This window comes from Chinchilla lanigera, unplaced genomic scaffold (genome assembly GCF_000276665.1).
Source record: "Chinchilla lanigera isolate Chin_1 unplaced genomic scaffold, ChiLan1.0 scaffold00069, whole genome shotgun sequence".
NCBI classification, from domain to species: domain Eukaryota; kingdom Metazoa; phylum Chordata; class Mammalia; order Rodentia; family Chinchillidae; genus Chinchilla; species Chinchilla lanigera.
The window spans coordinates 11,971,093-11,982,144 of record NW_004955470.1 but is presented as its reverse complement, the minus strand read 5'-3'; the positions used below and the strand labels follow the sequence as shown (position 1 = coordinate 11,982,144).

General features: G+C 59.3%; 2 protein-coding genes across 4 annotated transcripts in view; one reads left to right on the top strand and one right to left on the bottom strand.

Annotated features, from left to right (window-relative positions):
* LOC102006651 (sulfotransferase 1C2) overlaps positions 1-6,921 on the bottom strand; it is a 12,720-nt gene extending 5,799 nt beyond the window's left edge. Inside the window, exons 1-2 of one of the 3 annotated variants that reach the window (XM_005400799.2) lie at positions 6,687-6,921; positions 613-763 (exon numbers count right to left, since the gene is read on the bottom strand). In XM_005400799.2, the coding sequence (XP_005400856.1) occupies positions 613-757 (145 nt within the window). In that variant the 5' untranslated portion in view covers positions 758-763; positions 6,687-6,921. Of the gene's footprint in view, positions 1-612; positions 764-1,495; positions 2,434-2,771; positions 3,062-6,686 lie in introns of those variants that run through there. The other 2 variants (XM_005400797.2, XM_005400798.2) reach the window with 2 other exon arrangements.
* On the top strand, positions 3,241-6,813 carry LOC102005700. The gene is made up of 3 exons (XM_013522705.1): positions 3,241-3,398; positions 3,641-5,906; positions 6,222-6,813. Exons 2-3 carry the CDS (start codon positions 5,512-5,514, stop codon positions 6,811-6,813), a joined length of 987 nt encoding a protein of 328 aa, XP_013378159.1. The 5' UTR covers positions 3,241-3,398; positions 3,641-5,511.
* Positions 6,922-11,052: the final 4,131 nt, after the last annotated feature.

Sequence of the window (11,052 nt, the reverse complement as noted above, 5' to 3'; positions counted from 1 at the left end):
AGGGACACCATGGCCAGGACCCCCCTAACCAGACCCTCTAGCCAGGACCAAGGGACACCATGGCCAAGACTGGGGAACATGGTCAGGACCCTGTTAGCCCTGTTTGAGGGATGCCATGGCCAGGACCCTGCTTGCCAGAACCCCATTAGCCAAGACCCCACTAGCCAGGACCGAGGGATGCCATGGCCAGGACCCCACCAGCCAGGAGTGAGGGATGCCATGGCCAGGACCCTGCTACCAAGGACCAAGGGACACCATGGCCAGGATCCTGCTAGCCAAGGCCAAGGGAGGCCAGGGCCAGGACCCCACTAGCCAGAACCCTAATAGCTAGGATCCCTCTAGCAAGGATCCAATAGCCAGGACTGAGGGGTGCCATGGCCAGGACCTCACTAGCTGGGACTGAGGGATGCCATGCAGGATGGATCTCTGGTCTGTTTGGGGAGTGGAACCACAGAGGTCAAGCACCCAAAGCAGGGCAGACCTGGCATAGTCGATGGCCCCAGCACCATCCCCTGGGCCCAGAACCTGGGTCTTAGGTGCCTTCACACCCTGTCTTAGGATAGGGATTCCAACTCAACATGGAGCCCTTCGGGGCTGCCCTGCCTCAGCCACCTGACTTGGGGTAAGTACAGATGAGGAGGTCGTCCGGCTTAGCCTCAAAGTTCTGGATCTGGCTCCAGTTGTCCACGGTGGCAGCCTGCAAGGGCACCCCTGCCACCTCCACCAGCGGCTTCCTAGACCCTGCAGCCTCAGCCATCGTGTCCTGGGGGAACAGAACAGAACAGACATTCTGAGACACACAAAATCGACCACTGTGCCCATTTCTGGGTGTGCAGTGCAGTGGTGCTGATTACGCGCACGCCGTGCAACTTCCACCGCTACCCATCTCTGGAAGTCCCCAACTTCCTGAATGGAAATTCTGCTTCCAGAAAGCACCAAGGACGCGCACCTGGCCCGCCCTGATGGCCCTGGAGCCGCTGAGTCTGTGAAGCTGGCGCTGCCTGTCCCTCTGAATGGCTTGTCTCCTTAGCTTGGTGTCTGTGAGCTTGAGCCGGGTGTGGTGTGGTACAGGGCCTCCCTCCTCAAAGCCGGCTGCTGCTCCTGGCCTCTCTGTGCTGTCTCTGCCTTCCCTCTGCGGTCACTCATGGATGCTGCATGCTGCCACCTGTGGTTGTTGTGCGTGATCCTGCCATGAACGTGGCACACAAACACTTCCTTGAGCTCCTGTTTTTCATTCTCTTGGCTGTGCACCCAGACACAGAATGGCTGGATCAAGCATTTGCCTTTCTGAGGAAGTGTTATACCATTTTCCACAGCACTGTATCACCGAACAAGGATTTAAATTTCTCTAAATCATCACCCACAGTGGTTCTTTCCGGTCCTCTCTGGATGGAGCTTGAGGGGGCAGCAGTGCCTCAGACGGGTGTGCCCCTGGGGACACAGAAGCAAGTGGGCTCCAGGGAGCTCAGGCTTGGAACCAGCAGTGCTCACTAGCCTGGTGTGAGGGCTGGGCGGCGAGGGAAAGCCACAGCTGGCATCCAGAGCTCCGGTGTGGTAGCGGGATGGAGCGGGAGGCTGGAGGGCGGCTCTTGCCTGGGGCTGAGGCAGGCAGGTGTGGGGTAGGTCTAGAGCTCTGACGTGGAGGCTATGATCTGTGGGTTGCCAGCCAGTGGGTGTTGTGTGCTGAGCTGTGTGTAGACTCAGTCAGGCGGTGCCAAACTCCACGCCACTGAAGACTTTCAGCTCCAAGGTCACTCAGAAGCCAAGCACACTTGGGAGCAGCTGTGTGGCAAACGTGATCCTCTTGTGGGGCTTGGCTGTGCAGTCAGATCCTCCCTCTCAATGCCAGGCAGCCAGCCCTGGGTCCCAGGGGATGGCAGAAACTCCACAGTTGGGGCAGCCAGGCCAGGGTGGTTGGCAGGTTACGTGGGTTTGATGTATGAATTTTCAATGCTGACGCCGTATCAGGTGCCTGTTGGAAGGGCACCTAGTGCCGGACCTTCGGGGTGTGCAGGATGTGAGCAGAGGAGACACAGAACTTGCCACTGACAGCAGCCAGGGGTCACAGGATGCTGGGGTTCTGTCCAGGGCTTAGTGCCCAGCTGCCCAATGTGCTAGAGATTTACACCAGACCTGCTGGCATGGGCTGAAGCTCTGTGGGCGGGGTGACAGGGGCTGCCAGTCCTCACCATCCCCCAGAAGGGGCTCATCAGCACCCGACCCTGCCCCACGGGGGTTGGAGACGCACACAACTGCCCCTGAGCAGCCAGCTGGAAGCTTTGCGTCTTCTCAGGACAGGTCAGCTGTGGCCTCCTCCATGAAGCCATCACTGTCCCTGGCTCCACAGGCAGAAATAATCACTCCTCCATGGAACCCAGCAGCAGCGTTTGCGTGCACTTCCTACGCCTTGCTCCGCTGTCCGGTCATCAGGGCCTGTTTACAGTGTGGCTGCGGTCAGAAGCTGGGGCCAAGGGAGGGCTCCTGGGGGCCAAAGGGACAGCTACAGCCAGAGAAGACCAGCTGGCTCCCGGGGCGGGGGAGAGGGCAGAAAATATCAGGGTGGAAAGAGACGGGGGTAGGTGGGCGGGGGCTGCGGAGGTTTTTGCCTAACTTCAGGTCCAGCGGAGTCAGGCTGCTATCCACAGCATCTTCATGCTACCTTGCTGGTTCCTTAGGAACTTTTCTGTGGGGGTTAATCTGCTTGCACGTAACACCTACGTGCATGACCTGAGACCACAACACACAGCATTCCTCAACACACACCATCTTACCTTCAGGCTCCAGCTGGGAGTCAGCAGCCCAAAACCAAACCAAGGGCCGGAACACAGAAGGTGGGTGGGTGGGTGGTGCTCCTGGCCACAGGCACTGCAAGGGCCCAAGCCACCACTGCCAGCGCGGTCTGCAGGAGCCGCCCCGGGAGCGCCTGGGCTTACAGAGGCCAGCGAGATCTGCTGGACCAGAACTTGCGCTGCCGCCCCGCACCTTGACTGCCCAGCTCCGGGCTCCTGCAAATGCAGCTTCTGGAGGAAACACCTAGCGGCCTTCCCTCTGTGAGGCCTGGCACCTGAGCACAAGGGCTCCTCCCACCTCGGTCTGGCAGAAAGTCTAAAATGGGCAGGGCCTCGGTGTGGCTGTGCTTATGGTTCCAAGAAAGCTCTGCCCCAAAGCCTTCCCTGGAGGAAGCCGACCCTCCCTGCGCACACAGCCATCAATCATTTAGACGTGAACATGAGGCTGAGTGAGTGCCAGATGTGTGGAACCCACAGGGTACCAGCCCCTGCATCCATCAGTCACTTCCTGTGTAGCCCCCACCGCCCTGTGCCGAAATTAAAAGGAGCTGAAATCTGTGTTGGGTTGGGGACGCTGGTCCCGGTCTCGGGGTCACGGAGGCTGACTGGGTAAGTCTCTCCGTGCCCGACAGCTCGTCCTCAGTTCCTGGGCCTCTGTTCAAGCAGGGAGCCGTGGACTTGGGTTTGGGAAGAGGGGCGTGGGAAGTCGGCTCCGGGGCCAGATATATCCAGCTCAGGGTGACCTGAGCCTGGGGTCACTCCTCATGGATGGAGGGTGGCCAGGACCAGAAGCCACGGGGTAACAAGGACCTTTCCAGCCCTAAGTGCTTACAAGAGCCGGTTCTGCTCAGCTCCATGCAGGGAGGACAGAGGGGAAGAGCTGCCCACACCTGCTGGTCCCAAGATACCTCCCGGAGCAGAGTAGGCCTGCGTCTGCTGCCTAGGGGTCCAGCCGGCCGTGCTGAGCGACCCTGTGCTGCTGCCATTTGCTCACGGCCCTCCCTGCTCAGACCGGGCGCTTTTCTGGACCTCAGGTGCTCTGCCCCCTCCCTGCCAAAGGTTCTTTGCTTTCTGTGACCTGAGCCTCCCGGGCTCCGCAGCCCCGGCCTCCGCAGCCCTGGCCTCTCCTGCTGTCCCGTCTCTTCCTCTACCTGCAGTGCAGCTGTGCCTTCCTTTCACTTCCCAACTCACTTAGCCAGCACGGAGTACAAGCCCTCAGGCCGACGCACACTCTTTCTCTGGACGTCCTCGCCGGCCCCTGTCTGCTCATGTCTGCAGTATCAGAACCACCCGCTCTGCGACCACCTCCCTCGCTGGGTGCTCAGCACCCCGTGGGCTGCACCTACCACACCAAAGCGTAGGCTTGGATGCCCCTGTGTATGATGTCATTCATGAGATACATACATGTTATGCTGTACATTTCATATGCATGAGGGAAGCTGTGACTAGGATGAGCCCACAGTCTCTGCACCCCCGAGTGTGTAGTTGGTGACCACTGCTCGCGGCCTCGTGCTCCAGCTCACGCACGGCCATGGCCAGCCCCACTGCTCTCTTCTTTCCCTTCCAGAGGCGATTTAAGCCCAGTTTGGATCAGTACCCTGGTTGTTTCTGGCCCAGTCTGGATGTGTCCTCTGACACCACCTGCATGGGCTGCAGCCCAGCTGAAGGGACCTGGCTTCCCCTGCGTTCCAAGGCACCAGCCTCTGGGCCCCCTTGCGCTCTTCCTGCCCAGCGGCTTGCAGTGCCCCTCCTCAGAGTCCGCAGCATCCTGCCTGGGGCTTCTCCTTAGGCTCCAGCTGAAGGGCTCTCTGCCGTCAGTGACCTGCAGGCATCTTCAGAGCCACAGTTCTGTGAGGCTGAACTCACACCAACACTCCAGCCACTTCGTGCTCAGGGGTTTTTAATTGTCACCAGCACCACAGCGTGGGATGCTTTGATCAGTCTGTGGAGAGGCGCTTCCCCAGACAGGCACCGGAGCCCTCCTGCTACATGGAGCAGGACTGGGACTGAGTCCTCCAGGGCACTCAGTCCAAAGGGACTCGCGTAGCACAGGGAATTTGCCTTGCTCCTCCAGCACTTTTCTCTTCTTGCTTTAATGAATAACCAGCCTCCTTCCCAGAGCCTCCGTGGTCCTAGCTGCACAGTGGCACCTGCTTGGGGTGAGCGTGAGGCCTCCGGTGCTGTGTCAAAGGAAGAGCGTGTCTTATCTTCCAGCCAGCATCGGCCGTGTGACCCAATCTCAGCGAACGGTTCTTCCGTCATCTTCCCGTTTGACAGGATCGACGTACTTATTGAATGGATAAATGAAAGCACAAAACAAAAAGCTTGAGTTTCCACTGGTCTGGGACTCGTGAGGAGGATGAGGGTTGTGAAGTGTGGGGGGCGTTGGCCCCATACCTGGGGGGAGCCCGCTGCGGCTCTGGGCCTGGTCCATCCTGCTCACTCTGGTCCGGCCTGGTGTGTGCTCAGGTCTACTCGCGTGGATCTTCCATTTCTGACCTGTGTCCCCTCTGGGAATCCCCAGCCTTTCTGAGAGCTGGGGAAAACCTGCGCACTTTGGGGTTGGGGAAGAGTCTACGCGGCAGCCCCTGTCCCCCAGGAAGCCCGTGGCTACCATGGCTTCCTGAGCGTTGGCCAGGGCCTGTCCTGGGTACAGGTGGGAGGAGCAGCCTCAAGACCCTGGGCTGCAGGCGTAAGGAGGGTGGTGCCCAGGCCCCGGCACATGCTTCTGCCGGGGAGGCTTCCACCGCAGCTGCCCAGGTGCCCGGGGCTTGAGAGTGCAAGAGCGGTGTCTCCGTGGCCGGGGGGAGTGGCGCCTCCCTCCTTCTCAGTTCCCGTGACTCTCTGCAGCCCTGGGCTGTGCTCTCTGGGCTGTGTCTTCTCCTCCCTCCGTTTCCCGCCCGACACAGCTCACACGATTCCGTCTCCCGGGCCATATTTCTCCTTAGCTGTGCCCATGGTCTTTAGTTCTTCCCGACTTCTCTCTGGCCTAGTTCTTATCCTCGGACCAGGGGCGGGGGTTAAGTCTCTCTCCTGCTGTCTCCTTCCCTTGCTATTCTCCTTCGTCACCCACTGCAACGCTGGCTGCGGAAGACGGAGCTCGAAATATAAAGGAAGGTGAGAGAAAAGGAGGACAAATCCTGTGTGTTAGATTCCCACATCTGCGCCTCCAGCACCATGGGCAGGCGGGTCAGGCAGAGGGAGGTCCTGTCTTGCTGTTCCGCAGGGCACAGCCCAACACACAGGTGGCACAGGGCGGAGTCCTTCGGAGGCCGAGAGGGGACTCTCCTTCGGGATGGATGCCGGCTTCTGGAAAAGTGCTTCTCAAGTTCCAGAGGACCAGAAGTGTATTCTGAGCATTCCGTGCACAAGCAGCTTTTAGCGGTGGGCTTGCTGTGCAGGCTTTGAGCCCTTGCTGTCTCCTCTCCACAGCACAGCAGTCTCCTGCGCAGAAGAGGCACCAGGTCTGTGTCCACCCAGCGTCTTCCAGGTGTCTCGTGTGACCAGGCAGTGTTTCGCGTGTGTGAGACACTGGAGAGCTGTGCGGATAAACTGCAGGCACAGTGGTGAACAGCACGGGCAGAACATGGTGCCCGGCAGGCGCCTGTCTGTGAAGAGCCTCTCTCGTGGTGGACAGTGGCTTGCCGCAGCCTGTGCCTGGGCAACCCCCATCCGGGTGGGATCCGGCCCCTCCAGGAGGGCTGTGACTCGTCTGCCTCCTGAATGCTCGGGGTGCCTCAGGGGGATCATTTCCCATTACCTGGTGGCGTGGGGTGGGACCTGTGCCTTTCAGCCAGCTGACAGCACCAATGGCTGTGTCAGCCACAGCAGTGCCCTGCGCCCATCGAGCCTGGTGGGGGGCAGGAGGGGCTGCACTCTGCTTCCCCGTGGCCTTACCTCTGCCTGCACCCCGGCTGCAGGATCAGACTCCACAGATGGAAAGGGGGATGAGGGACTGTGGCCGTGCCAGCGGCTGGGCCTGGCGGGGTCTTGCTCTTACGGCGCACTTGGGTGTCCTGCTTGAGGCTCCCTGGCCTTTCTTGTTCCTTGGGGACACATGCTCCACATGAGGGGCTCCCTCTGCTTCTGGCTAGCTGGGGGTCTGTGCTGCTCCATGGGAAACACCCACGCTTTTGTCCCGAGCCAGTCTGTGGGTGGCGCCTACCCAACAGCCGGGCCGGTTCTGTTGGTTCCCTGGTGGGGCTCTGACCGTGACCCCTGGACCCGAGCCTCGGTGGGGGAGAGGAGGGGCAGTTGTTGACTGCTCTGTGGGGCCGGGCGGGGACTCAGTGCAGACTCACTCCGCAGACATCTCTTCCCCAGCTGCTCCACGCCACACCTGGCCCTGTCTGACCCGAAGGAGAGCTCCAGGAAGCAGGAGCAACTGATCTGAGCTTCTTCTGAATGCTGGGCACGACGGCCCTCACTCAGGTCTGCAGCATCTTCCAGAGGCCCGGGCGGAAAGCTTCCGAGTGGTGGGGTCCAGGGGCGTGACTTGAGGGGTGGGTGGGGGAGCCTGGCCCTTGCTCTCTCATTCTAGCCTTGGGTGAGCAGCTTCCTTTGTCACATGTGCCCACTGCCTGCACTGCCTCCCATGAGCCTGAGGGCAACGGGGCCGCTGAGCATGGACTGAGACCCAGAAACTGTGACCCACATAACCTCTCCCCTTCACAAGCTGGCCATCGTAGGAAGGAGGTGGAGCCACGCTCTGGCTATTCCCTTGGGCTGGACCTCCTACTGCATTTTGGAGGCCAAAGGCTCTGCTGCATGTGACAGTGTGGCCCATGCCAGCCTCCTGAGTCAAGGGGCTCTGGCATGTCCTCAGCCATCACTTATGTCGCCCTCTGCGGACGGCTGTCACCCGGTATGTCCATGTGTTGAGTGGGAAGGTGTCTTGGGGGAGGGCTTTCGTTTCTTGTGGTGTCTGAGGCAGAACCCAGGGCTTCATGTGTGCAGATGTGTGTGGCACTGAGCTACTTCCCAGCCCTGTGCCCCTTAAACATGTTTTGATTTTTAATTGAGGTCATCTGAAATTTATTCCACCTTTTAAGGAGGTAACCATCCCACCCAGCTTTTGAAGTTAGTGGTTTATTTGATGGTGTATAACTCCATTTCCTTCCAAGGACCTGGAGGAGAAGTGACAAATGGATCTCACCTCTTCGGTGACTTACAGCGTGAAGAACCCTGGTGAGGAGGCTGGGGTCGAGGTCCTGGTTTTCCTGAGGGGCTTCTGACTGGCCTCCTCCAGGCCCCTGAGGCACATGGCCAGGCCAGTCGGGCAAAGTGACAGCATGTCAGTTTCTCCTTTAATAACTTGTTTTCTGGTATCACTGGACCTGGGAGCCAATTACTGAGTTTACCTTTGATAAGGCTGGCCGCACCTGGGTGTGGAATCAGGGCGGGTTTCTGTCCTTAGCGTCAGGCACACAGGGGTAATTGTTCTCCACGTCAGAGGACATGACCAGGAGCCATGACCAAGCACCAGGCCTCTTGAGGTGACCGCATGCTCTCTGCAGACCCCGACAACGCCACGTTCAAGCTCTTCTTGGAAGTCAAGGGCCAAGGAGTGTGGGGAATCCTCAGAGCCTGGTGGCTCCACCCTCCATTCCCCCAGCTGGCCCCCTCCTCCCCTTCCTTTCTCCCCCAGTTCCCCTTCTGCTCCCCCAAATCAGGGACATGCTTGTGCTTGGGCTGCACTACTCACCCAGAGGCTAAGGCCAAGGCTGCTTTGTGCTAAGCGCTCAGAGGGCAAACGCATCACTCTGGACTCAAGACACTGTCAAGAATGATAGAACTTCTGTGTCTCAGAGTCAAGGGCTGTTGTTGCTTTTTTTTTGGTACCAGGAATAGAACTCAGGACCTTGCCCTTGCCTGGCAGGCGCTTGTGCCGCTGAGCTACATCCCCAGTCCTGTTGTTTGTTTTGACACACAAACTTAAATATAGTGTGGTATCCTCTCATCTGAGACAACGTACAAATAAAGAAATAATAAAGGATGGGTAGAAGGGGACAGGGGATGGATCTCTCGCAAAGGGGAAGGGGTCCAAGGGACCCAGGTCGAGGAGTGAGGGGGAGGGGAAGAAGTAGAATAAAGACACACCGAGTACAGGAGCCTAGTACCCTCGTGACTGTACACATTGTGTGCCATAACAAGAGCCGAGATGAACAACATCAACAAGAATGAAGATGGAGAAGGGGACTTAGGAGGAGGGAAGGGAAATTTAAAAAAAAGGACCAGTGCCTGTGACCTGCATGTACTGCACACATGCTCTAATAAAATAAAAAGCATTAAACTTCTTTGGCTGTGGGCAACAAGGACTGACCTTGCTTAGGTAAAGAACAAATATACCTTCCTGGAGACATGGATGCTCACAGAAGAGAGAAGGAACTGAAACAGAGCCTAGTTGAGTCTCAGCTCTGCTCCTAAGTGAATCCAAGGACGGATTATCAGACCAAGCTACTTTGGCTAGTGTGTGTACCCCTTGGCCCGGCGATGACGTGGGCTCTTGATAATCCCGGGAGCTGTGTACATTTGTGGAGGGGCCTCTCCCAACAGCAGAATCAAGGCCGCGATAGCAGGCGGGGGCTTGGTGTTTGAAAGGAAAAGCAGTAGATATGGGCAGGAGAGGAGGAAGACAAACAGGACAGCGATAGCACAGGAGGGGTGGGTAAGGACTAGCAGGAGAAGTTAGTGATCACACAGAGGCAGGGTTCACAGTGCAAATCTGCATGAGGAGACACACTTCAGGCTCTGCTCGTAAGGAGGAGACCTCTTCTGACAGGACAGGGCACACAGCGGGGACAGACAGGCCAGGAGGCTGTTGGGAGGGGCGAGGAGATGGGGTCGCAGGGTCTCTCTGGGCAACTGGGACTGGCGTTGCTGGGCTTCCGCGTGGGGCTGCAGCTCCTGGCTTGGGCTCTGGAAATCCTGTCAGGAGTTCTCAAGGCCACAGGCAGCTTCCTAACCGTCAGGCAGGGTCTGCGTTTCTGTCTTCTCAGGGCGCAGAGAGGGGCTTTCCAGAGCGGGTGCGACGTGTGCTGCTGCCATCTTCCACCACAGCACAGTGACAGCGTGGCAGCTGGTCTGCCTGCGTTTGAAGAACTTCTCCGTCTCTGAGCTCACAGCCAGCCTGGGCTACCCAGTGAGTCCAAACCAGCCTGCGCTGCGGAGCGAGACCCTGCCTCAAGCAGATCATTCTCAGTTTTGATTCCTAACATGAAAGATCGCAAGCTATGACCTGCATGAACAAGCTCTATCACTCCTGAGCACCCAGGAAGGAAAACTCGTTCTGTGGGCTGTGTACAGACTCTGACCACACACTGGAGACAGAGCTGAAGCCCAAAGCTGCCGCCTGTGGCAGGCGCACTGTCTGAGGAGGCTTCGTGCTCCCATTGCACCATGATTTCTGGCCCTGATGTGCCCTGGACCCTGGGTCACCCGAGCCACCGAGTCTCAGCCCCAGTTTCAGTGTGCCTCCCTCGGCTTCCGACTGTGGCCTGGGTCCCGGGAGGACCTGTGCCTGGGTTGAGGACATCGTCTCGCAGGGGCCTTCTGCCCCTGGAAGCGGACAGGCTGTTGTGTCTTAGGTTCCGGTTGTTCCCACCAGAGTAGAGTGTGTGCTGGGATAGGAGGGGACGTCCCCTCATGAACACAAGGCAAGGACGGGGCAGGCAGAGGAGCCTTTGCTGCTCGGAGGGGACTGGCCTGGGCCCTGCGAGGGCGGGAGCACACATTCCACCGCCGGGCCTCGACCTTGCTGAGCGCTGCTCTTCAGAGTCTTTGTCCCCCCACGCCCCCCGACTTGGATATGGAGCTGTGCCGTGGAGCTCTGCCCCAAGTCACCATCCCCACCCCGTGCTCCTCTCACCCGGGGGGCCTTCTCTCCAGGCCTGGGCAGCACACCCAGAGCTCTGCCCTCCTGGGGGCTCTGGGAGTGCAGGGCCAGGAGGGGCAGCGCCCTGGGCAGCTCTCGGTCCCGTCCTGGTGGGCTAGGTTGCCAGTGCCTGCTGCCGGGAGAAACGTTCTCACAGCTGCCAAGAGCCAGCCAGCCTGTGCCGTGTGCGCGGCCACTGGGCCCCGTCCCGCCTGGCTGTGCCTGGTGACGCCCTCCCGGCTGGGTGCATGATGTTCCCTGCCTGGTCGTCCGGGACCGCGCTGGAGTCCAGAGGGCGGCTCTGAGGCAGGGGATATGCGGGGGAGGGAGGCTACACTCTGTGTGGCCAGCCCGGCTCAGCCCACCCTGCCCCATTTTCCCCTCCTCCCC

Coding starts and splice junctions, on each gene's coding strand:
- LOC102005700 (XM_013522705.1), top strand. CDS start 5,512: ATGCTTCTGCCGGGGAGGCTTCCACCGCAGCTGCCCAGGTGCCCGGGG. Junction 5,907..6,221: donor AGCTCGAAATATAAAGGAAG/GTGAGAGAAAAG, acceptor TCCTCTCCACAG/CACAGCAGTCTCCTGCGCAG.